Source organism: Falco rusticolus, chromosome Z (genome assembly GCF_015220075.1).
Source record: "Falco rusticolus isolate bFalRus1 chromosome Z, bFalRus1.pri, whole genome shotgun sequence".
Lineage (NCBI taxonomy): Eukaryota > Metazoa > Chordata > Aves > Falconiformes > Falconidae > Falco > Falco rusticolus.
In genome coordinates this window covers 44328438-44353581 of record NC_051210.1, presented here as the reverse complement: position 1 = coordinate 44353581, position 25144 = coordinate 44328438, and the positions used below count along the sequence as shown (strand labels likewise).

General features: G+C 38.2%; 1 protein-coding gene across 5 annotated transcripts in view; it reads left to right on the top strand.

Moving 5' to 3' along the window:
• The first annotated feature begins 4526 nt into the window (after positions 1–4526).
• Positions 4527–25144, top strand: part of VPS13A (vacuolar protein sorting 13 homolog A) — a 112589-nt gene continuing 91971 nt past the window's right edge. For all 5 annotated transcript variants that reach the window (XM_037372931.1, XM_037372930.1, XM_037372934.1 and 2 more), the window contains exons 1-15: positions 4527–4711; positions 11304–11347; positions 11864–11906; positions 12892–12987; positions 13272–13373; positions 14047–14156; positions 14505–14564; positions 15735–15794; positions 16024–16104; positions 17057–17114; positions 19354–19481; positions 19699–19805; positions 20475–20646; positions 21013–21075; positions 24486–24621. In XM_037372931.1, coding sequence (XP_037228828.1) covers positions 4612–4711; positions 11304–11347; positions 11864–11906; positions 12892–12987; positions 13272–13373; positions 14047–14156; positions 14505–14564; positions 15735–15794; positions 16024–16104; positions 17057–17114; positions 19354–19481; positions 19699–19805; positions 20475–20646; positions 21013–21075; positions 24486–24621 — 1360 coding nt within the window. In that variant the 5' untranslated portion in view covers positions 4527–4611. The remainder of the gene's footprint in view (positions 4712–11303; positions 11348–11863; positions 11907–12891; positions 12988–13271; positions 13374–14046; positions 14157–14504; positions 14565–15734; positions 15795–16023; positions 16105–17056; positions 17115–19353; positions 19482–19698; positions 19806–20474; positions 20647–21012; positions 21076–24485; positions 24622–25144) is intronic.

Below are 25144 nucleotides of genomic sequence, written 5' to 3'. Positions count from 1 at the left end.
TGCAAAAAGAGAATACAATGCAGCTTGAAAAATCAGGCCTGCTGAGGCTAGCGACTGAACATAATTCAGGTAATGCAAATGTTAGGATGCATGTCATTGTAGTTGAGGACATTTATGATGAGTCATTTAAAGTAATTAAATGTTAATTGTGGTGTAGTCATGTCCCTAGTCCCAGGGAAATTCCAAGAGCAGTGAAGCGCAGTTATTAAAACCAGCAAAATTCTTGATTTTAATGAGGATTTTTTTTCATGGGATGATGAAAAGGAGCTAAAGTTTTGTTATTTAAAATTAAAGTTCTTAATAACTACCATAAAAATTGACACAGTCTCATGCAAAATAGTTGTGTCCTAGGAATTAAATGAGTCTCAGTGGTTTAACTAATGCATCTAGTACAGCTTCTTTGTCACAGTGACATTACAAGACAAGGATTGCAAGTTAGCTGCAATAGGGTAATATGGTCAGAGATAATAATGCTTAAGGAACTTAAGGACTTCTGATGTTACATTTAAAAATAACATTTGAAATAGGAATAATTACATTCATGTATTATTAGTTCAAATATTGTAGTCATAAATCTGATTTAGAAACATACTTTCATGTTGTATGCAACATAACAACATATATCCACCTGTCAAATGTCTGATAGTACAGGAAATGGCTGTAGGTGAAGCAGAAAGCACAAGGTACTTGGATTTCTAAGTATAGGAGATCTGCCAGTGCAAACAAATATTGTTCCTACTCTTGCAGCTGAGATGCCTATCCACCTAAAATCCTCTGCACAGGTATTCTCCTACTTGTATGCGCTTACAGTAAAACAGAGACAAAGCATGGATGTAATATACTTGGGGTTAATTAGCATCCTTGGTGTCACAGATGAAGTCATTAATTTCTCTGGTTTTGCCATACAGCATTTCTTAAATTAAGGCAGGAACTTTCTACTTTGTGTTCTATTTCTATTAACCATTCACATACTGGGCCAGACTTCTCTAGTTACTTAGTCACCAAAAAATACATATTTGATCCTTCTGTTGTGAGCAACTGATAATTCCTGCCAGCAGACATCAGCAAAAGAGAGCATTTCACAACTAGCAAGGTAAAAGCCACAGCTTACACTACTGGGATCTGCTGAATAAAACTTGGAAGATCAGACTCTTGGTGAAAGTGTTCAGAAGCCATAATTTCTTTGATGATGACAGGAAGAATATAATTACTCTGTAGTTTTTTCCTGGCACTGCAAGAACTGGCTCTAAAATTAAGCTAAAATGTTTTATTGATAAGCAGACCTTGGAGATTTTATTGCATACCATGATCAGATGGAAAATTCAGGAGTGATTTTGCCTCTGATTTTCTAACAGTTTATGCAGTTTAGGTGCAGTACGATGGACTTACTAAGATTACTACAGGTTTCAGCAGTTACTACACTGCTGTGTGTATAATTGTAGTACTTTGGGTCTTACACATATTTCACCTTGTCCTGAGGAAAAGATTGTGAAATAGAGAAAACATCATTTCACCATGATTCAGCTGATTCTGAAGGAGACTCAAAACTATGTGGCTCTGAAAGATTTAGAAATAAGGCATGCTGTAATGTGTGATTATACTGAAGTTATGAATGCATTCTAAAATAGTTCATAAATTATGACATCCCCACCAAATGACAGAATTCTGGTTTACGAGACACACTAAACGAGGTTCATAGTCCATCCCATTTTATTCACTGCCCTTTATGCTTCTTTGAGCCACAGCCATTTTGAAAGCACCATCTATGACATGAAAGAAACAAGGATAGGAATTTTCCTATTTATCAACATGAAAATACATGCAATCATGCCAGTATGCCTAAAGTTATATGACTTCATTAGACTAGACCTTGGAAATCAGAAGTTTCTGAGGAGAATAAAAACAAGCAGAAATATCTTTTATGCTTTTTTCTATGAGCAAATTTACTTCCCTGAACTCCAATATGTAACTGAGAAGGCTGCCTGTGACTGTCCTGTAGCAGAGGACAGTCCCTGTATGTAGGACAAGGCCTCAAGGACAAGAGTCCAAGTACTGGTAGCCTGATGAATAGAGACATGTTAGACTTGTAGGGCACAAGCCCTGGGAGCAAAGGAACAAGCTAACAGCAGACCCCTGAGCCGTCACAGTTGAGGAGGCAACCAGACGGACAGAGAAACAAGTAGCCAGATAAGGGAATGGATGGCGCCAATATGTAATTAAGAAAGCCACGTAGAAAGAAACTCGCTAACCTTGGAAGAAAAATTATTGCTAGGTCAAGATAAACTAGTAAGTACCTATTGTTCTAACAGTGTGCCTTAAATATTAACCAATCAGTGTTTTTTACGCTTAAGATTTAACCAATCAGTGTGTAATATGTAGAAGGTAGAAACATATATAATTGTAAGAAAATCACTAATAGATGGACACTTGCTTGCATCAAGCTGCGTCCCGTCTCTTCATTCGCCGCACCTGTACCCTGAAGATGACCTGCCACCCTCACAGACCTATGAGATGTTGAGTCACTTCAGTAGAAATCTGAGCAGTGTTCACACAGAGGCCAGCAGTAAGCTGACCCGGAATCTTCCTTTGGTGCAGAGAAGACTGTGGCATCCCAAGCTCAGCTTGAAGATCCGCTATGTGCAGGGAGCCCAGAAACCCAGCTGCTAACACTCAGTCAGATGTTAAAGAGTTTTGTTATGGTATACCTTAAAAAAGGTATCAGGACCCTTGATTATAAACTTGGGAAAAGCACAGAGATCACGAGTGGATTTCAATGGGAACTGCAGGAACACACAGATTACTACTAGTTCAAGTGCCAAAATCGACATCAGGGTGGCTGTGACTGTGTCAAGTACGTAGATTGAGTTCTCAAATTTCATGGAAATCCCAGGGAGAAATTTTGGTTCATGTGACTGGACAGATGCTCTGCAGATACTCCATTGTTTGGTGTACCCTGTTCCTTGCTTCTCAGCTACTGCTCCAGCTGGGCTTGAAGTCACACTGCACCTGCTTGTGCTAGTGAGCTGTGTGATAAGAAGAGGGATGAAGGAAAAAGAAGGACTGAACCCCATGCCTGCAGATGTTATGTAAGTCACAAGCAGAAATCATGTCCTTATCCGTGGTCACCTACACTAAGCCTAGCAGTCCATCAACAGTAAGTAGTTCTCAGGTGGAGAGCTTCAAGCCTAGCTAACTGCTGTAGAAGATTCACCTATATTTTGTGCAGTACAAAGATGGAAGAGGACTTTTTTTTTTTTTTTGTGGCAAAATGAAAGTTGTATCCTTCTAATCAATACCTATGCTACTTAACATAGGACACTTCTGTTCTCCTGACTTATAAATGCCTTCTGCAGAATACTTGAATATGAATAAGAAGCTTTACCTATAGCCTAAGCAGCTGCAGACTTACAAAAGAAAGTTAATTTGGAAAACTGATGGGTAGAAGAGAATCCTGAGAATGCCTGCTGACAAGGCCTGACTTTGGAAGAGTAAGCAGACAGAAGTAAATGTAAATGGATTTAACAGCTAGCTTTTCCACAACTAAATAGGAAAATGCCCTTTCTTGAACACCCTGTCACAGAGGTGCCGCAAGTACTGCTGAGGGGCCAGCTGTGCTCTGCGGTGGGTCTGTTGGGGCTGGCTGGACTGGCCGTGCCCAGCACAGGGCACCCCGTGTCTCCTCTTGCAGGGGCAGCCCCTCTCTGCCCCTGAACTCACCACACAAACCCAACACTGCAAGCTGCAAAAACCTCAGGGGTTTGCCTACCCATGAAGTATTTTAACTTAATTTCAAACCTAATTGCTGCAGTTCCAGTAGCAAGCTGGATGATAATTATATTCTTCCTGCCATCATCAAAGAAATGCATTTCAGCTGTTTGGCAAAGCAAGCACCCTGTGAGCGCAGGAGGCCTCGGCACTGCCAGTCACTCAGGGCAAATGTGACCCAGATCTTTCAGCTTGATTCAGCAGCTCCTCGAGCCAGAAAACATGACAGCATGAACGCCAAGCTCTTTGGAGAAGTATCTTAAGTTCAACTTGGCTTAGTCACTAAGCTAATAATACCAGTTCTGCCACTTTCAAATAGCTGAGAGGTGTAGTAATTTCTACACTCGCCGAGCCTGGTGAAAACACTTATTCAAAACATCGTTATGTCTACTACGCTTAAAACTCCTCGGACAAGATAACCGCTATCTTAAAAACAAACAAAAGTCCTCTGCCCGTCTGAAAACCTCGTGTTCGCCTCGGAATTCGTACGAGACGGCCCCGGCAACAGTGGGAGGCACGCAAAGAGCCCGCGCCCCTCCCGCCCCGCGTGCGCAGCCGCACCAGGCAGCCACACGGCGCCTGCGCGCAGGGACGCGGCCCATGGCGCATGCGCACAGCGCGGCGTTGGGGGCGCCGCGTTTGGACAGCCGGCGGGAGGAGGGCGGGGCGGAGGCGGCGGGGTGGCCGGGGCCCGCCCCCTCGGGCCGCGCCGCGGGGCGGGGCGCCGCAGCGTGCGTGTGGGGGGCGGGGCGGGGCCGCGGCCAGGCAGGGTCGGAAGACGGAGCCGGGGGCGCGGCGGCGCTGTTACAGCCGCTGTCCCCGCTGCCGGGGCGGCGACGGGGCAGGATGGTGTTTGAGTCGCTGGTCGTGGACGTCCTGAACCGTTTTCTCGGTGACTACGTGGTGAACCTGGACAGCTCCCAGCTGAAGCTGGGCATCTGGGGAGGTACGGGGCTGCCGCGCCGCGGGGGGCCGCGCCGCCCGGCCCAGCCGGTCTGCCTGCCCGCCCGCACGCCGCCCTCAGCACCCCGCGGCGCTTCCCGCCCTGCCGGGCCCGGGGCCGCCCTGCGGCCCGCGCGAAGGGGGCGGCCGGGGCGCTGTCCCTCCGGCCCGGGTCGGGCCGCGCCCGCCGCCGCGCTGGGCTGCCTGCCCGCAGCTCTGCCGCCGCTCCGCCTGCTGGGCAGCCCGGCAGCTTAAAAATAGTCGTGAGGGCGGGAGGGCTGGGGAGGCGGCGTCCGCGGGGGGCGTGGAGCAGCCGGCTGCGGCAGCGGGGGCGGCGGGGCGGGAGGCGTCCGCGGGGCCGGGAGGAGCCGCAAAGCGAGGGACAGATAAAACCCGGCCAGAGTGCTTCAGGTGCGCGAATGCCTGGTGGGGCTTTACGTTTTCTTCTGGAGCTGATGATGCTGTCTTGCCCTGGCTGGGGGCGCCCCTCGGCTGGGCGCTTGCGGGTGTCGGGACCCGCGCGGTCCGTTTGCGGAGGGCTGGGCGGGCCGCGCCGGCGCCTGGCCCGAGGCGGGCGGGCTGGAACCCTCCCCCGAAATCGGGAGCGGGGTCTCGATAGCGTTGAAGTTGCCGGCAGTGTGCGGAGGAAGTTAGCAGCCTCCCTGCAAACAGCAGTGACATGCCGTTTCTTTTTCGTAGCCTGGAATAACTTGTCATTTTTAAAGTTAAAGGACGAGGAATAGAAACGGTCTTAGGCGTTTGCAAAGGCTGTGACCAACTGTGCTAGGCGGGGTAGGTAATGGTCAGTGTCAGTTCTGAAGTGTGCTGTGTGAACGTGCCCTGTTGAGATCTCTTTAGTAACGTATGCACAAGAAGGTGGTGACGAAGGTCTCTTTCCGGTATGTCTGGGCAAAGCGAGGCAGCAGCAGAAGAGTAAGACACGTGCAATTAACAGATAGGTGTGCAGTGACAACTCCTGGTTCAGTTTTGCGTATGCATTCCGGATTTCTGCAGCATCAGCAAAAGAAAAAAAGAGATGCAGGGTTTTCTGATGTGTGCATTCGTGTGTCTGCAAGTGTGGTGCAGTCTCGAGGTATTCCCTACCTATAATTCCATTCTTGGGTACTCACATTTATGAATCAGATTTTGGAAGCTTCTCCTGGAGTTTTTTGTTTTGCATCTTGGACGTTTTTCTTTCGTGATTCTGTTTTCTGAAATGGCGTCCTTATTTGATTCATCTCTGCAGTAGTTTTCCTTCAGTTAGACAAGGCGTTTGTAGGATCCTTGCAAAGTTCACTCTCTTGTGTGAAGCCCTAACACTGCAACAGCACGTGTAAGTGCTGAAGAGAAAGAGTAGTCCTTGATCTGTAGAAGGCTCAATATAGCATATTTATTACAGATTTTATGTGTGCAGCTTATGTGAAAAGATTGATTTTAGCGTGTCTGTCAGCAGAAGTATGTCAAACTAATTGTTTGTTTTGTGTCCTTAACAAGTTCTTCAGTTATCATAGTTTCTTCTTTCTGTTCAGGGAAGCCAAGGAAAATATTTAAAGTAAAATAGGGAAAATTCTGTAAATGTTTTGGCCAATGTTTATACATTACAGAAAGGTAAAAACTTGTTTTTTCCAGCTCTGTAGATTGCTGAGGGTTACTCTTGGCAGCTTACGCTTCTGTGAGGCAAAACTCTTACCAGGTTAGGTGCACATTAGAGCTCTCACTTTTAAAAAAAAAAACCTGAATTTTTTTTTACTTCTGAATGACTGAGTACTCAAGTGAGTTGGTTTTTTTTTTTGATGCTGTATGGAACAAGTTATGACCTGATCGTTTATAGCTAGCCTATTTAAATTAAGACTGGTAACCTATTAGTAGATTGTGGATATATGTGTAAAAACTTTGTGTAGTTTCAGCTTCTGTAAATTTGGGAGCTTTGTTAATGACTTTTAATGAACATGGCTAACATTCTCATTATGCAAAACCGAAATGAGAATTCAGCATGCCATTGAAGGTCTCCAGATTCAATCTGTAGTAAAGTTTTGATGATTTGGCTCCAAACAACATACATGAACACAGTAGTAACTGCAAAAATGTGTTAAAATGTTGTTGCCCTGCCTGCCGCTTAAGAAAATCCACAGATTGAAGGGTAAAAATGCAGATTGTCTCAACACTAAAGAAAAATGCGATGGCTGAAAAACATACTCATGGCTGAAAGTTGCAAGAACTGAATGACCTGAAATACAAAAGGCAGTGCATAAAGGAGAATGTAGGACAATCTGTACACGTGAGAAAGGTAATTTGAACATGTAAGACTACTATTGAAATGGCCAGGGCTTAGGAAAGAATGTAACTGGGAAGGAAATTTTATTCCTTTAAAACTCTGTAGTGTAAAGCAGAACAGAAAGCTACTGTGTTAGGCAGCCATCAAGGAAAGAGATTGGATGGCTAATGCTAGGAAGAATGGTGTTTTAAATCTCTTCCTGTTCCGGTCTTCACTTTAAAAGATATTTCCAATGAGCTGCGTTAACAAATATGTAAGTACTAGGCTTAGATAAACAGGTAAGAGAAGTATTTAGGTAAGTTAGATGTCTTTGAGTGCTGTAGACCTAACAAAGTTGTATTTCAGTACCTGAAGAAATGCCTGAAGCAATGTGAGGTGTTGACAGTTGTTTCTGAGAAGTGCCACTGAGATTTCCAAACAGTATGAGAGACTGAACAGTTTGACCAGAGTCCATGTGGCAACTATTTTCTTTTGAGTGGGTCTAAATAACTTTTAATTCATTGTCTTGGTCAGACCCTCAGTACAGCCCTTTAAAATACTTAATTCTCTGTTGACTCTGCACATTTACTTGTTAGACAGTCTCAAGCATAACTTATTTAACACAAATTAATTGGCTAGCTGGTGTCTCTTACTGGGGCAGCTACATTTGTAGAGATGATACAGGCAGGTAATTGACAAAAGTTTCTCAGCACACAAGCACTTTTAACTTTTTTTTCCATCTAACCTATTTTATAATAGAAGATGACTACTTTTGCATGCCTTGCCTTGTTTAGGTATAGCAGATGCAGCAGCACCCCCACCCCCCCACCCCCCCCCCTTAACATATTAGTAATTTGAATTGACTGAGGGGTGAAGTTTCTGCTGCCTGTCATGACCTATTTCACAATAGATGTCAATAGAAGAGGTATTTGGCAGCATCGGATCCTCAGAGACTTACAGTTTGCCTCTAGAAAACATGCTTAAACAGGAGTAATTAACAGCACAAACACAAGTGGGAAATGACTGGCAAAAGCAGCAGTTTCTATAAAAGTGATCAAAGGTGGTCACAAGCTGGCAGTGCTGTTGCTAAAAACCATAAATTCTGTTAAAATATGTAAGGAGGAGTATTGGATACTGGTCAGATACCAGCTGAGATATTTTCATTCATCTCAGCTGCCTTCCCGGTGCCCACCTCCCTTCCCTCCATACTTATTTACAGAGATGTGATTAATACACAGGTTAAATCTGCAGGATTTTTATGTGGTTTAATTTTCTTCCCCCTCTTTAGCTTCTGTTGACATCCTTAACACAATTTCATTTAGGCCTCTTTGGTGAAATGACTTACTGAGTGTTTTCTTATTTTCTAGCTCTCTTCTTGCAAGCTTTCTTGGTAGTAGATACTGGTTCATGCATTCAAATTCATGAAGTGATTTTGAGTATCTAAACCTAAAACTATAAACCTTTCTAGAATTTTGACAAATGTTTGATTTTGATGAATCATTTACGATGTCCAGAGATCTATAAAACTAAGAATTTGCTTTGTAATATAGCTGAAATAAAACCTAGACTGTGCTATAAGTATTTATAAATGTTCTGGCTTTTATTGTTGTTTTTTGGCTGTTAGCCTGCAAGTTTCAACGTAGATATTTATACAACTCCAGTTACTTGTATATACTATATATAATCATGGTTGCTTAGTTGGGCAATTCTTAACCCATCAGATGGGGTTTTGTCTGGATGCATTGCTGTTGTCAAAACAAAACATCCAATTGCCTGCAGCAGTGGGGGAAAACAACAACCCCAAAACCCCAACAGAACCAAACAACCAATTTTTGATGTATTTTGAAATTCTTGCAATTAAAAGCCATCGGCAGTGCTCCAAGATGGTACAATTCAGTAGCTGTTATGATCTGTAACAGGCCTTTTGTTCCCTGATTTTTCTGCTTCTGTTTGTAAGGTCTTCCCCCACCCCAGTAGAACAGTCAGGATACAGTGCAATTGCACTTGGAGTGCAAGCGAAGCAGCTGAGTGTGATAGAGACTAAATGTTGGCAATGAAAGAGAATGTTGACATGGTCAGCTACTGCATTTCGAATCTTGAGTGTTAAAATTGGTTGCCAGCTGAGGTGTGGTAACTTTGAACATTCCTGCAAGTAAACAGAACTATTTGCGATCTCTCTCTTGCAGTCTCTCTCAAGTGTAGGAAGAAGAAAGGCTGCATAAATATATAAAACATAAGGGCTTAACATTCACTATGGTCAGACTCTCAGTCAAGGTTTTCGTAAGTAAACTGGTATTTTAGTGAATGTGTTCCAGTAATTTTATGCTAAAATTGAGATAATTGAAGTTTTACTGATTTCTAGCTCTTCTAATGATTTTCACTGAAACCTTTAAACTTACTAATTGTAAAATCATAAGTATAGGAAAAATGTTAAAGAATTTTTTACCCCACTTCCCAATATTTCATGTAGAATTGTCAAAGCCTGCTTGTTTGAAACAGTATCAATCCTGTGTTCATTCTCTGCCACTATGATGTGCTCAGATAAAACGAGCTGTAGGCCTCTATTACAAAATACTGTTTGAAAGTGCTTGAGATAATAATCCTTGCTTACTTCGCAGTACTTTTTCAGAAGCATTACGCTTGCCAAATTATTGCAGTTTAAGTTACTGTGCCTAACCTGAAATGTGGCATGAGCCAAAACCTTGATAAATGAGAGGTAATGTCAATAATGGAAGTAAAGAAACTAAACTCAACTTGAGCTGTTCCATGTGTCATGTAGTCTTAGAGTTTGCCTATGAACGTTTTTACCATTAGTGGTGTCTTGGAGAAGCAAAAGCTTTTTTTTTGTGTGTGTCACATAATGGAGCTTTTTCTAATGAGTGTTAAAATGGTCTGTGCAGGGTCAGCTTTATCAGGGAAAAAAATTAGAGTAGAATCGAACCCAATGATATATAAAAAAATATCACCTGGTTATTACCTACGAAGACTATGTAGACTAGTTGTAGTTACAGACCACTTCTGGGAATGCTTTCTTTGAACCTTTTTTTTTTTTTATTTTCCTTTTCTAATGCTCCTGTCAATATGTGTATATTATAAAGCTTAGAATCAGAACGACCAGCTCTCAAAAGGCATCCTTCTGCATGTACTATTTCTCTGGAGAGTCTGGTGGCACATGTCAGATGTGTAGACTTTTACTGGAAACCGATAATAGATCATTATAATGCATAAATTAAATCTTTAAAGACTGTAAGTATTTTGCAAGTACAAGATGGATGGATTAGTTTACCTGATCACTTCTTCCACAGTGGTTCAATAACTTGAGCCAACTGTTTTAATGAATACATTTTTGAGATCAGGGTTCTGTTTCCCAAAATCAGCAGTACTTTGAACAGTAGTCTAATGCCATTAGCACTATCTAGTTGCAAGAATATTTCTTGCAGTTGAAGCTTCTGTCTCCCCATATGTTTGGCCATTTCTAACTTGTGTCCCCAAAAGGAAGACATTACTGGGTCAATCAAATCTTCATTTGCAGTCTCAAGTTGTATTCTTTTCCAGGCCTGTAATCTCCTTCTGGTTTCCTGAATCTCATTTATGTCCCTAATCAGCTATATCAAGTGTCTGTTCTATGTGCATGTATTAACACTACAAGTAATTCAGAGGTAACTGTTGCAGGTGTTCCATCCTTCTAGAATTTGCAGAAGACATTGCTTCAGACGATGTGCATGTTTTTAAGTTATGAGTTTCCTGGCCCCTTCCAGTGTTCCTTTGTGTCTGATGCAAGTGTCTGATGGCAAGTGTGCTGTAAAAATGGATCTTGCAATTCAAATTTTCTGTGTTTACAGGGTACTGAATTTATTGTTTTAAGACATTTTAAAATTAGATTTACTGAAATCTTCCTGTGAACTTCTATAAGCCTATAAATATAACTTGCAAATCTTAAGATCTTTTGAAGGCTAAAAATTCACTCAAAATTTAATGTTGCTGGATTTCCAACAAGCACAGGAAGCAGATGGTTGAGGAAAAAGAAGCAAACTTCTAATTTCAGAGTGGCTCCTTACAAAACGTGACAGTAATTTCCAACACTTTGAGGAATCTTAGGTTCTTTTCCATGGACACGCAAGCTCCATGAGAAAAATCTAAGATATAATTTTGTAGCATGAATGAACAATGTGCTCTTAATCATATTTCATGGATATTTGGGGTGTAGGTTTTGGGTATCTTTCACAGCAGAGAGTTGAAGAACCACAGGTCAGGGACCACTTACTCAGACTTCAGGATGTTTAGTGTGCATCACAATTACTTTGCTCATTGTAGTTTTACTTACTGACTACTTTGCTTTTAGGAGCTGTAGCACTGAAGAATCTTGAAATAAAAGAAAATGCACTGGTAAGTTACTGAAAATAAAAATAAAATGCTAGCAGAAATGATTCTTGAATGATGTTTTGGGTTGTACGTGATTTTTTTGGTTCTTATTTTAAAATACACTATCATTTAAATGAAAATTTGCTGGTTTTTTCTCTGAACTTGTGTGCTAGTCTAATTAATTTGCGATTAAATTTAAAGGTGAATTTGTATGCTGGTCTTATTTAGTGTTTTCTCCTCAAAACCAAAACTCAGCATTACTGAAAGAATATGTTTAGGTCAAAAGCAATACTGAAAGACCTTTGTTTTTTCTATAGCTCATGAAGCTAGAAACTTGCTCTTGGGAATGTATTTAGCCTAGCATGGCTTAACAGTCTAAATCAGTAACCAGATGCTTGCTTATTCCATTATATTGAACGGGTTTTTTTCAGTGGTTGAAAGCTAGATTTGTTGTTAAGGTTATCATTATCTTTTTCCTATATGGGAATATTTCACGAGTTGCTAAAATGAGCTTAAATCTTCTAAAATACTTTCTTTCAGAGTCAGCTGGATGTGCCATTCAAAGTTAAAGCAGGACATATTGGTAAGTTACATTTTATCAGACACCTGTGCAGGAGTTAAACATACTGCTTTTCCTTGCAGGTGGCTCTAGGCATCCTGAGCAAGTAATCTTCCTAGTTTCCTTGATTTGCATACTTTGTACAGTCTGAAGTTTGTCTCCTAAAAAAAACCTGTTTGAAGCTCCTTTTCTTGAGTTCAGATGGTAAAGTTAAAATATACTAGAGCATTGTCTAATCACTTCAATGTGAGTGAGAAGAGAACCTAACACAACAAAGATGAGCACATGAGCAGGACTGGATCTCATCCCCTGTCTTAGCAAGACTCCATGTTATTTTGCCTTCCACTTCCCTTCCTATCCTGCTTCCCTGTTTTTGTTACTATGAAAAGTTTTTTCATTGCAAGTTGATTGTCTTTTAAGTTAGTGGATTCTTAAAGCAAAGTCTAAAGCCATTATGTTTTGCTTAGATCTACCCTGAAAGTATATATATTTTTCCTGTGAATGACTTAATAGTTTATTAAGACTGGCGCTTCTGTGAAGAATGAGATACACTGTAATCTCAGGATCCTCATGTTCACAAGACATACACACTACTTTTAAGACTGTCTTCCATAGAAGAAGAAAAGTGTGTATTTCAAAAATTCTGGTTTTGTGGGTATTTAGCTGACTGATCACATGTGAGCAGCCCATGCTTTTCTTGTTTATGAGGGTGCTGTAGTGGATTTACAAGGAGGGAGAGGTTGATATTAGGAAGAAGGCATATAATTCAAGGGGGTAAGGAGAAGCCCTGTAGACTTAATAGTTCTGCTTGCCTCATGTTCATTTATGTGCTGTGTGAAACAAACAACCCAAAGAACATGTGCCTCAGATGCACTATTTTTTCTGTTCATTGTAACAATTGTTGAGAGATTTTGTGGTTGATGTTGATTGTATTTCTGATGTTTGGGGTTTTTTTCTCCCAGTCAGCTATTTAACTGTATACCTCAACCTTTTTCTTTTGTGTTTGTAGGTCAACTTAACCTACAGATTCCATGGCAAAACCTTTATACTCAACCTGTTGAGGCAGTTCTTGATGGAGTTTATTTGCTTATTGTGCCCACAGCCAGTAAGTTAATGTGGAGAAAAAAGTGAATATAGACTGGTGGTATTTCAGAAGTACCCAGAATGGGTTGATACTGGTTTTGGGAGCTTTATTTTTAGTAAATACTCCTAGCATGTACATAGTTAGATGATTGGAATGGGGTGTCTTTCAGCAGTTTACATTTAGTCACCTAATTTTTTTCTGTTCCATAACTATTAACAAAATGTGAAAATTACTGCTTTTGAAACAGCATCTTCCAAAAATGTGTAAGGTTTTTTGTATCATACCTTTTTATATTGTTTATTTAGGCATAAAATATGATTCTGAAAAAGAAGCCAGGCAGCTCTTGGAAGCAAGACAAAGGGAATTGCAAAGAATAGAGGAAGCAAAGCAGAAAATAGCTGACCAAGGTAGGAGTCAGAAAAGCTAATGAAAGTGATGTTACTTATTTTAATCAAGAAAGATGTTGCAATTGTCACTTTAAGTGTTTTAGATTCCTGTTTTCCTCTTGATACTTAAACCTAATAGTTACAGATTTAGCATCAATATTGCAGAGCAGGCATCCTGAAAATAAGAAGGTTCAAGCACTGACATGATCTGATATAAACAAGGCTTTTGAAATATTGCTTGTTTGGGTCATGCGTTGGGGGATGTTGTTTCCTCTTCTTTCATAAGAAGCAATTTAACTTTGTTTCCAGTAGCAAACAATTTTTATGGTTAGACTTTTTAAAAGATCCTGTTTAATATGTTCTTTGATACATGTTAAGTCTTAACATGTTAAATTCAACTTCTGGTACTTTCAAGAAATATGTATTGGCTACCGTGAGTATCAGTAGGTGCAAGTCATACTTCTGAACATCTTGATCCTTAATGAAGCAGTCAATAAAGTTGAAGTCACCTAGTCTAAGTATAGAAATGTTATAGATTATACTGAAAGGACATGTTTTTATAAGACTAGAGTACAATGTAATAGAAAGTTTAAATATCTATAGTACAATCTTCATTATGTTACTGTTTTCTCAAGTATAGTTTTAAAAATACTTCAATGCAAACAAAATATTAAATTATTTTCCTTTAACTTAGATAAAGTAAAAGAAGAGAAACAAGACACTTTTGTAGAAAAACTAGTCACTCAGGTCATCAAAAATCTTCAGGTGAAAATTTCCAACATCCATATTCGCTATGAAGATGATGTAAGTACTTCTGTATATCTCAGCATAACAGATAGTGCACTGTAACATGAAATTAGGAACCTGTCTGATTTCTTTTCTCCTAGTTGCTTTCCATGTCAAGAGATTACTAGTAAAGTTTTGGAAGTTTCATAGTCTTAAAAAAAAGTAAAATAAAAAAAAATAGTAATGAAAATGGGTAAAAATCTTGTATCAAAGCATGAAGATGTTTATAAGCATATGATTGGGTACAAAGAAGATACAGTTGTCAGATCTTTGCTATATATAAATATAATGTTGGCTGTTTACTTTGGAATCTAAATTTAGAGCGTAAGATAATCATTTTTTGACATTTCCCCCCTACTCTATCAGATCACAAATCGGAATAACCCCTTGTCATTTGGGATTTCTCTTCAGAATCTAAGTTTGCAGGTAATTTTATTTTTCATTTAAAAAGCAAGTTGATGTATATTGATAGGTTAAGTTATCTTTTTGTGTATTACTGTGCTGTCTGGTAACATGCTGTTTAGTGAGTGTACCTGTAAGTATGAGCAATGCACAATGGTAACTACTTGGTTTATCAAATCCAGCATAAATATTGTGGTGGCATGCCATTGAAGATAAAGTGCTACCATTAAAACAGACCTTCGGAGGAAATTTTTGTTCTTCTGCCTGTTGCACTTCATGGTTGACAGATACTAGGCTATGCTGGATTTGGGCTGTTCAGAATCTATGAATATTTTATGGAAACTGCCATGAGCCCTAAGAAAGGAAGTTTGCACTTGACACTGGGGAGGCAGGAGGAGGACAGGGAAGAGGATGACATCTTGTTTAAAACTAGAGCTCACTTCTTTGATCTGCATGCTCCACTTTAAAGTGCTGATAGTATCATCATAGACTGTATACATCTTTTTTTTTCCTGGAAGAATACCTAGTAGTAGCAATATGCAGATTCTGCTAATTTGCTCTGATTCAGTAGTTTTGTAACTGGTAATTTTATAGACATTTTATAGAAAATATGTATAAGTAAATGTTACTTTTTTCAATGAAATAGCTGTCGTATGAATACTTGTTCCTAGCACACTGAACTGAAAGGTTTTTGCTAGCCCATTCCCCTGAACAATTTTGCTTAGTGAACAGAGGCTTTGGTATTTTTACTGATGCGCTCTTGAAATGGTTATTAGCATTGAAAAAGGTATAATAGCATATGCTGTTTCTGTTGGGCTCAAACTAAAATGCTACTTCCAGAATTATGAAAGAATTCTAGTCTTTTGTTTATCTCTTTCCAAAAAGCCTGCCTAGAAATAATACTGGTGTAAAGGAAAACAGTTTGCAATAGTGAAAACGGAATTTTAAAGAATCTTCTGCTTCTTGTGTGCAGCCTGCCAGTCACTGCGCATGCATGTGTTATTGTTGGGGGGAAGTAGCCTTACTGATTTTCTATGTCATGGCTTAATCATATTAAATCAGAAGGTGGCATCCCAGTATTTTCAGTGGGGTCAATTATGATGCTATTCCTCTCTTTTCCTGTTTTGTTTCAATGATGATAAAATGTTGGTGTATTATAGATACTGGAATGATTTTCTTTATTTCTCATTTCAGACCTCAGATAAGAATTGGAATCCATGTTTACATGATGAAACTGCCAAGTTGTTCTACAAGGTACAGTATACACGATATGCTAAAGAAAGAATTGTTAATAAATTAAGCTGAATTAGAGTTCCTGCCACAAAGTGGGGTCAAGAAAACGTGTAACCATATAGGCTTTAAAATAAAAGGATGTGTAGTCCAAAAAGAACATTCTGAATATTATTCACCCAGACTTTGTGAAATCCAAGTTATTAATCTAAAAGCTGTAGATATAAATATATATGTTCTGTTGCATTTTCAGCTTGTACGACTGGATAACCTTTTTGCTTACTGGAATGTGAAATCAGAGATGTTCTACCATCGTGGTTGTGATGAGTCGTTGGTAAGTTGTAGAAGAATGGCTGCAGAAGCATGGCCTTAGAATCTCTGAAGATCTGCACGGTCCAGGCCTGGTATTAGAATAGGCCTGTAATCAGAATTGCACTGAAGTTGCTGTGCTGAAGATAACAAGAAAGGTAGCCTTGAGCTATTCGTGAATCCTGAGACCAAGTAATTATGTCGTGCCAACAGGCCGTGGCTGTAACAAGCTACAGCTGCTGGGAAAGCAGGTGCAGGGCCAAGAAGGATAGGGACCTGTATGGGAATATAGGGAGTAACAAACTACAAGGCTGAAGCACAGCAACACAACTAGCTACATGGATAGAATGCTTACTTTAGTCATGATAATTAGGGGTGTGAGAACCGCGCGCATTTAGAGACTACTAACCAATTATATTTCTGCTTTACGAATATGCATGTGTATCGGTTCTATATAAGTAGTGTTAGAAACTAATAAAGTTGAGCAAGATGCATAACTCGTATTGAGTGTCTTCTTGACTCTGGCGAACCCTTCTTCCAACAGTAAGTAAAGCATGAGATAATGTACCTAGTATTCCAGTTAATAGATTGAAGCGTAGAGCATGCTTCACATTCAGTTCTGCTTCCATTTATGTCACTGTCCTGGAGAAATGTCTTGTTACTAACAGCTTTTTTAGGAAAAAAATAGTAAATGTTAAGATTTGTATGGGATGAAAGTAAAATACTTATTTGATAAACTTTAAAGTCCTTTACCAGTTACAAAATTACACACAATATAAAGTCATCTTACTATTCAGTGATTTTTATTAGCTAAAAATAGAAGCCTTATTCTGTTTAAAACATAGATGAATATTTTTAATTTTATTGTATGTCAGAGGGATTATCTGAAACCTGTACTAAAATGCTAACTTTTTAAATATTAGAATTTTAGAATGAAATTTAAATGTGACTTATGTTTAACTCCATTGTGTATATAGGTTAACTTAAAACACGGAGTTGCCAGCCACAATGTGATTCCAGAAGGTTATGATTTTGGTAAGTGGTATTGTATTTGGATTTGTAATATGCATGTATACTTCTAAATTTTAATGCTTCTCAGAGGCTGCTGCTTTGGCTGTTATTCAAAAATCTTAACGAGTGCAGTTTAGTTCTTCTGTAGCAATAACTTCTCTCTCTTGACAGTGAATACTGTACCATATCTGTAGCCTTAAAAAGACTTTGATTAAAAAAAGTCTTGAGTCATGTATCATTCTAATGGAATGTCATACGTAAATCTTCATTGTTCACATCAATTGATATAGTTCCTTATTTTAAGAAGTTTAGCAATAGTATGTGCATCCTGTAAGTTTTGTGAATCGGACTGATTTGAGTAATAGCTTGATGTTTTTGATGTCAGCTGCCTTGTGTGAAGTGTATCTTTTTTCATTAGAGGTGGAAACAGTAATCACACAATTTGAAAACACCATTTTGATATTTTTTTTTTTAGCATTGCCATATTGCAGGTTTTATTGCTCTGGGTGGTACTTTAGTTTGAAAGTTATATTGGCTCTACTCAGACATGGCGATGGTTTACTTTTCATTGTACAGAAGATACATGAGTTTTATTTCTCATGTGCATTTACTTGGTTGTTTAGTAAATGTTTATAAGGCAGAATGGCCTTTGAAGTGGCTTGTTTTCTAGGAAGCAAGTCCTCAGCTCACTATAGCCAGGTTTACAAAGGGCATTGTTAATTTTATGGATTTTTCTTGCTGCCTTTGCTTGGAAGAGGAAGCTTTTTGTGTCTCTGACTGCCAGAGGACTATTTGATAATTTTTTCTGCTTTCTTATCTTTTTCAGTTGCTAGCTTTAAACTTACTTTCTTGTAAGAGTCAAACATCGTCAGTTGTCTAAGTCTTTACATAGAAGTTAAAAATACTTGTATGCAAAATTGCAGGATTCTGGATTTATACTCTTAAAAAGCAGTACCTTCAGAGATGCAGTGTTTGAAGAATTAAATCATGCTGATATTCTGTGGTAAATGAAAATTTTGGCTTTTTTAGAGCAACTCTTTTTAGATTGAGACATTGATAGAAAGGTAGTAAGCACAAAGTCTGCTTCTGTCATTTGGTCTAAATGCAAACATAATACTTACACATAGGAAGGACAAAAAATGAAATTTAGGAAACTAAATACAGGGAGAAGATGAATAGAAATGCTGCCACATAAAATGTGTAGATAAAAGTAAAATAAGGTTCAGAAGAAATACAGGGCTTAAAATGAAATGAAGGTAAATTGATGTAAGCATGGTTTCATCTTGCAAAAATACCCGTTTCCCCTTTATATGAACCTTTTGGTGAATTTAGAATATTTGGTATGTAGATAGTCTATCAGTATGGCTGTTGAAATCAAAGGAATTTTATATGATAAAATACAATATACACAAATTCTTATTGTTGGATCAACTGCTGAAACAGAAGGAAAAACATGGCATTGAATGCCTGGTATTGCCAAGTTGTGGAACTATTAAAACATTTCTGCTCTGAATATTTTTCTTGTGATGTGCTTTGCTTTATGTAGGATCCATATTATTTTTTCCATGCTTACTTGGGCTTGGATTTAGAAATGTGGAATGTTTGGTTTTCTCCACTGTTGTGAGTATAATTCATCAAACAGTGTAAAACGTCAGTAACATTAAACAAAAAAATTCTTATGGAATAAGAATTATAGTGAAATAAGCGCTATGTTTGAAACTGACTTGTCCTAGCCAAAAAAAAAAAATAATCCTAAAGCAGATAGATTTAAATTAGATATAAGGAAGAAATCCTTTACTGTGAGGGTGGTGGGGCACTGGCACAGGTTGCCCAGAGAAGTTGGATGCCCCATCCGTGGAAGTGCTCAAGGCCAGGTTGGATGGGGATTTGAACAACCTGGTCTAATGGAAGGTGTCCCTGCTTGTGGCAGGGTGGCTGGAACTAGATGATCTTTAAGGTCCCTTCCAACCCAAACGATTCTGTGATTCTTTAAAACACCTGCCATGTAATACTGCATACAGAAAAATTTGTGAAAAGGTTCCAGAAATATTTGTTCCACAAATGCTGCCAGGATAAAACTGGAAATGGAGTAGAGATTAGATTATATTTTAAGCTATGTTGATGAAGTCTTTGTGTTTTGAATTCTAACATTTTAAAATGAACCATCTGGATAACAAGAGCTGATAAAATAAAATATTATGTATAATTTATGACAGTCTTAAATTATTTAATTGCACTTCTTGTATAATTTCCTGTTTTTTAGTATTCCGCCCAATTTCAGCTAGAGCCAAACTCCTTATGAATCCTCGATCTGATGTGGACTTTTCATCACCGAAAATGGACTTAGATGTAAATTTACAGGATATAACTGTTGAATTCAATAAGCCACAGGTATAAACTTTTTTTATAAAGTTATATGTAATGTGGTAAAAGAGTTAGTTTGCAAGAATAATAAGAAAAGCAGACTGAAATTTTATAATAAACTTACAGGATCAATTAACTTCTTCATTTTGTTTTTCTTTATAAATTTCTTTTTGAAGAGGAGCTTGATTCACATTGTTATTGGACAATAATGCTCGGTTTGATTTATTTTTTTTTTTTTTTTTAGTACTTCAGTGTTATGGAGCTTCTTGAGTCTATTGATATGATGACTCGAAATCTGCCATATAGGAAGTACAGACCTGATGTTCCATTGCATAACAATGCAAAGACATGGTAGGCCACCTCAGACTTGGAAAATAATTTGTTAGTTATTAATTTGAAATAATTACTGAAGGATTGTTTCTTACTTAAGGAGGTTAGAACTAACTTTCTTCTGAAACAGTCTTTTTTTATTTTTTTCCCTTAATCTAGGAGTTTTTAATTTTTTAAGCTTAAAACCCCCCATTAGTAGGGACCTCAAACCAGAGGTGAGGACATAATATTTGAAAGCCTGCATTTTGCTGTCTTGAAGACCATTATCAGAAACTTGTCTGATACTATTTTAATATGCTAACTCTGTTTTAGTGAAGGCTACCCCATTATATTAGATACTATTACAGGAACATAGCTATTATAAAAAAATGGGCAAACCTTTTCAATACAGATAGCAGATTTGATTTCTTATGAATGTGTTTTATTATTCACACATATGTATCCATATATTTGTGGGCACTTTCTGTACAAAATTACTTTCTAGTTTTAAGTAGTAGCAACATGTCAACCTTGTATGCAAAAAAATTAAAATCCTTATGTTCCTCTACTGATCAGAAGTGTAATATTAGACAAGGAATCTAATTTTTTCACAACCTGAAGTTGTATTTAGTGGGAGTCTGCATAGCTGTAGTTGTCTTTTCAATATACCAAATGAGATGTAAGCTATACTTAATTTGTCTTTGTTTTTAGGTGGAAGTATGTTATTTATGGCATTCTTGAGGTAAATGTTCAACCTAAGCTCCGAGTGTGGTCATGGGAACATATTCGGTACCATAGGAAACAAGTGAAGAACTATAAAGAGATGTATAAAACAAAGATAACATCAAAAAAACCTAATGAAGAAATCTTAAAGTTGTTGGAGGTTAGCCATTTTCTGTTTGAAGGCTTAAATATTGTTCATTTTGATATTTGCTTAAAAAATGTTTACATGTTCCTAAGTCAGTACTGAGGTTAAAATAATTGATAATGGCCAGACTTGCAACTTCATTAGTATCTTTCTCTGTGAGTATTATTAACAAAGAGACTAGATAATTTTTTTTAATTAGTAACTGCAGTGAAGAACTTACTGGTGTGCTTTTTCTTTTCCACGTTTATTTTAAGTTTTCAGCTTGAGCAAATTAACTTGGGTTGCAATGAAAGAGTTGTTTACTGTGATTCCCTGTAAAACTGAGCTGTGAAATCTAATCAAAAGAAATTGTCAAAAAATAATTTCTCATCTCCTTTCTAGGAATTTGAAAAGGCCTTGGATATTTTTAACATCACTCTAGCAAGGCAACAAGCAGAAGTTGAGGTAAAATTTCATCATTTAAGTGACTTGAACTGTAACATGAGGTTGTGGAGATTTTAGGCAGATGCATTTGAATTATAGTGATTGAATTGTGCATCACACAGTCTTTCTGTTTTCCTGGTATTTCATGTTTGTTCTTATAAGGCATTGTTAGTTTCAGCCTTTAATTAAGCAAATATTAAATAGCTTCATATACTGCTTCTTCAGAATAACTGATCTGGGATAAATTTCTTTCCACTTTGGGTGAGAAAGATCTATTGTGGAAAATATGATCAAAGGATAATGGGGTAATCAAGTTGGAAGCAATTATACCCAAAGCTTCAAGCCTCCTCCCTGCCCCCCAGCAGCCTAGACTATTTTTTCCTTTCTTTCCTGATACCCTGTTATGTAGGTTGAACACCTGTATATGTAGTATGCTGACCTGTTACTATTCACAAGTGTCATTTGGAATACAGCAAAAGCAGAGTAAATATAAGTAGATGATCACAATTAGGCAAGGTAATGTAGCAGTTCCACTTAATTTGTTAACCTTGTTTTTCCTAGGTTAGTGTACTGCTTAGTTTTCAGTGCAGTGTCTGACCATCAGTCCAGGAGACTGAAGTGAAATCTGTATAGATTTTCTGAAATCTGGGGTCTTTCTCCATTAATAATCAATGTGACTAAAAGTAAGCAGAATGAGAAGCTAAGAATCTGAAATACTGTATTGATAATTAACGAACATTAATAATTTTTTATGGCAGTGCTTGAATTTTTTTTTTTTTTTGTGTGGAGTATATTAAGTATGGTACTAATGCAGTCACTGCAGTGACAGATAGGGTGCTTTGAAACCAAAATTCTGAACAGGAATCCATAAATGGGATTTTTCCCTCTAGTTATCTGTATGTGCGCTCACATTTGGATGCTTGTATGATCATTATTCAGACCTCTACATAACCAGAAGACATATTCATGTCCTTCCCTCTCAGTTGTTTGGCTAGGTTGGAGTGCTTTTCATGAGAGTTTTTTTTGTTTTGTTTTGTTTTAGTTCTCATTTAATTTTGGCATGTTTTTGTCTTGTAGCATATAGTTTCTTCTGGGTTTATCTTCTTCCTCCTCCTCCTTTTTGCAAAGTGACAAAGATCCCAGGGAATTTCCTGATTTCCTGTCTAGTCTTACTCTTCTTTTCTCCAGTGTGATCATGCTGCTTACAAAAGTTTATGTCATACTGCATTCCTGACCACTTTCTGGTCCTGAGTTTTAAGATAAATTTCTGTAGTGCTTAGAATTAGGTTGCAAGCAAATGAATTTTAATTTGTTTGGGCTTTAAGCCTTGTATTTGAAGTATTAGAAAAGCATCTTGGAAGATCACCTAGCTAACTCTGAATTTATTTCCAAGTATTGAAAATCAGGTCGCTATGATGCTAAACTGTGTTGTACCTCCATCTATCTGTCACAACTTATCTGTCTTTATTGTTATCAGGTCATATCTCTGAAATTGGTCTCAAAGGACTTCTAAGAGGCAAAATCTGCTGCTAGCTTAGTGTCTTGACAGTTACGCTTAAGTCTCCTAGGAATTTAAAGTAGCACCCTTTAGATGTGGGCTGAGTAAAACCAGATAAAGGATCCTACTGTTTGTTAAGGTGTTTTGTTTTTTTAAAAAATACCTTAGAGTTGCATTTCAGGGGCTTGCTTTTCTTTAGATAGACTTTGAAATCAAGCGCCCCAGCACTCAACATTTGTGAAAACAGTACAATCTGATTTTCTGGGAACTTTGTAGCAAGAACTTTATATTCAAAACCTCAGGCCACTTTTTCATCTTTATCACTAGTGCCCTAAGTACCAAATACAAGCCTCAGTGAACCATGCATCAAGTCTCTGTATCAGACAGCTTGAGAAATTTTGTGCTCTCCTTCTAGAGAAGACTTCATAGATGATTAACTGAAACTGGAGTACAGGATGATGCTCTTGATTCTCACTTCTAGTCAAAGCAGTTTACCTTGCTGAGTAATCTTTCCACAGACTATGACTGTATTCAGTATTAAACTATTGTAAATGAAGGACAGGAGAAGCTCAGCAGGATTTCTTCAGGAAATTTCTTTAGTACCCATACTGCATAAATGTTTTCTTCATCCGTGCAGAAGTGCAGATCACCTCCCTTCTGTCTGTAGCCTTTCTTACCTTGGATTCTGGTGCCAGCTGCTGCCTAAGATGTTGAGAATCACAGCTTTAAGCATCACTTTTTTATCTCCATGGCAGTTGTCCTTCAACAACTCCTTGGTGTCCTAGAAACCTCTGATTTCAGAGGTTTAACAGACTTTTTTTCTAAGGCTCTGTCCATTCTTGCCTTGGACCATTTTCTCTCTAACACATACTTGATGACTTGGTGTCCTTTGTAAGAGGACTTTGGAAGCCTTTGTTCAAACTTTTTGAGGCCTTGTGTCGGTTAGCTTACATTTGCATAATTTCTCCTGGGTGAATTCATAGTATCAGTTCAGAAGCCTTTGTTTTTGTCCTGCCTTTCATTGGCCTGTAGGTGGATAGAAAGTTCTGATTTATAGGCAGCTGTTTTCCCCAGTTGTGTTGCAGAGAGGTCTTGGGTTTTTTGAATGCTGAGAAGGAAGCCCAGTCTCACTTACTTTGGGTATCAAATTCACTGCAGCATCTCTAAATTCAGGACTTATCTGCATTTCTATCTTTTTTCAGATCACAGTAGTCACAAAGAGAAATAATTAGCACTCCTCTGTCTCTCAGATCACGTGATGTTTGTTTGCCGTTCCTTATGCCAGACTTTCAGTGGTCAAGTCTGGATGTACCTTGCATTTTCTGTGGTTATGCAGTACTGGAATCATCACTGGCATCAGGCAGGACATCCCCTAGTCATTGAAATAATGAATGTGGGAAAAGGAAGGGCTTTTGTACAGTTCTAGCTTGTATGTATTAGATCCAGGAGTAGCTTTCTATATTCCTTAGTGTGAATACTCTATTAAAGAGCAATGATTTTTGTATTATTGCTTTGGACATCTATTTTGAAATGAAAAATACAGGGATCACTTAAAATTTGGCCTGTGCTGGCTATTTAATTGCTTACATGTGTATGTTTAATGATTCTTTAGAAGTGCATTGTTGTAATGCAGAGTACTATGTAATATTATGGATTTTTTTTTTTTTTGTGATAAGAGCTATAGAGAAAATCTGCTATGTAAGAAACATTGATTTAAAATCAGCTACCTTTTACTTGGCCCTTTTGTTCATAAAGGTGGTTGGGATTTGGTCTTACGCACTGTGTACTTGAAAAAATTATTAGAAGAAAAACTAAAAAATACCATATTGCCTTTTCAGTGGTTGACTAGTGTTTTGGGTTTGCATTTTTTCTTAAGAAAATGAAGAAAGATGCATGAAGAAAATGACTTCTTGGAGTATTTTTTAAATTTCAGGCAACTAAGGCTGGATTAAAAATCTACAGACCAGGTGTAAAACAAGATGATGAAAATTCTGGCGGCTGGTTCAGTTGGATATGGAGTTGGTCAGGTGAAAAAAAGGATGAACAAAAACAGGAAGTAAAGGGTTCAAGTATGTTCTTTTATTGGTATTTTTTCTATTATTAAGAATGACTTACTAGAAAAATAGGTCCCTATCAATGGAACTTGGGACTTGTTCAATATTTGGGCTATCAAATTATTGACGTTTACATTTTCTCTTAGGCTTTTTTCCCTGAATAAGTTGTTTGTTGCATGTTACAGAGGTACCTTACAATTCCTTCTGTAGGTCTTTCTGAACTGTCTTTAATTTGTGCCTTCTCCTGCCACAGTTCCTGTGTTTATGTACATAGTGTACTGTGTGTAGGGATTTGAAGAAAGTGCTGGAAAACAATAGCAGTTAATGGAATGTAAACAATTTTACTTCCATTCCCTTTATAATTTGTCTCTTTCATGCAGTGTATTAGAGTTTGATTCACTGAAGTACAGGCACCTAATAAAGGCTGTGGAACATGGAAAGTAACTCAAAAGACTGCTTCTATTGTTAGCAAGCTAGGAAATACAGTACATCAGAATAAAAGTATAACTGCTTTTTAAGGCATGCTTTAGGAGACTCG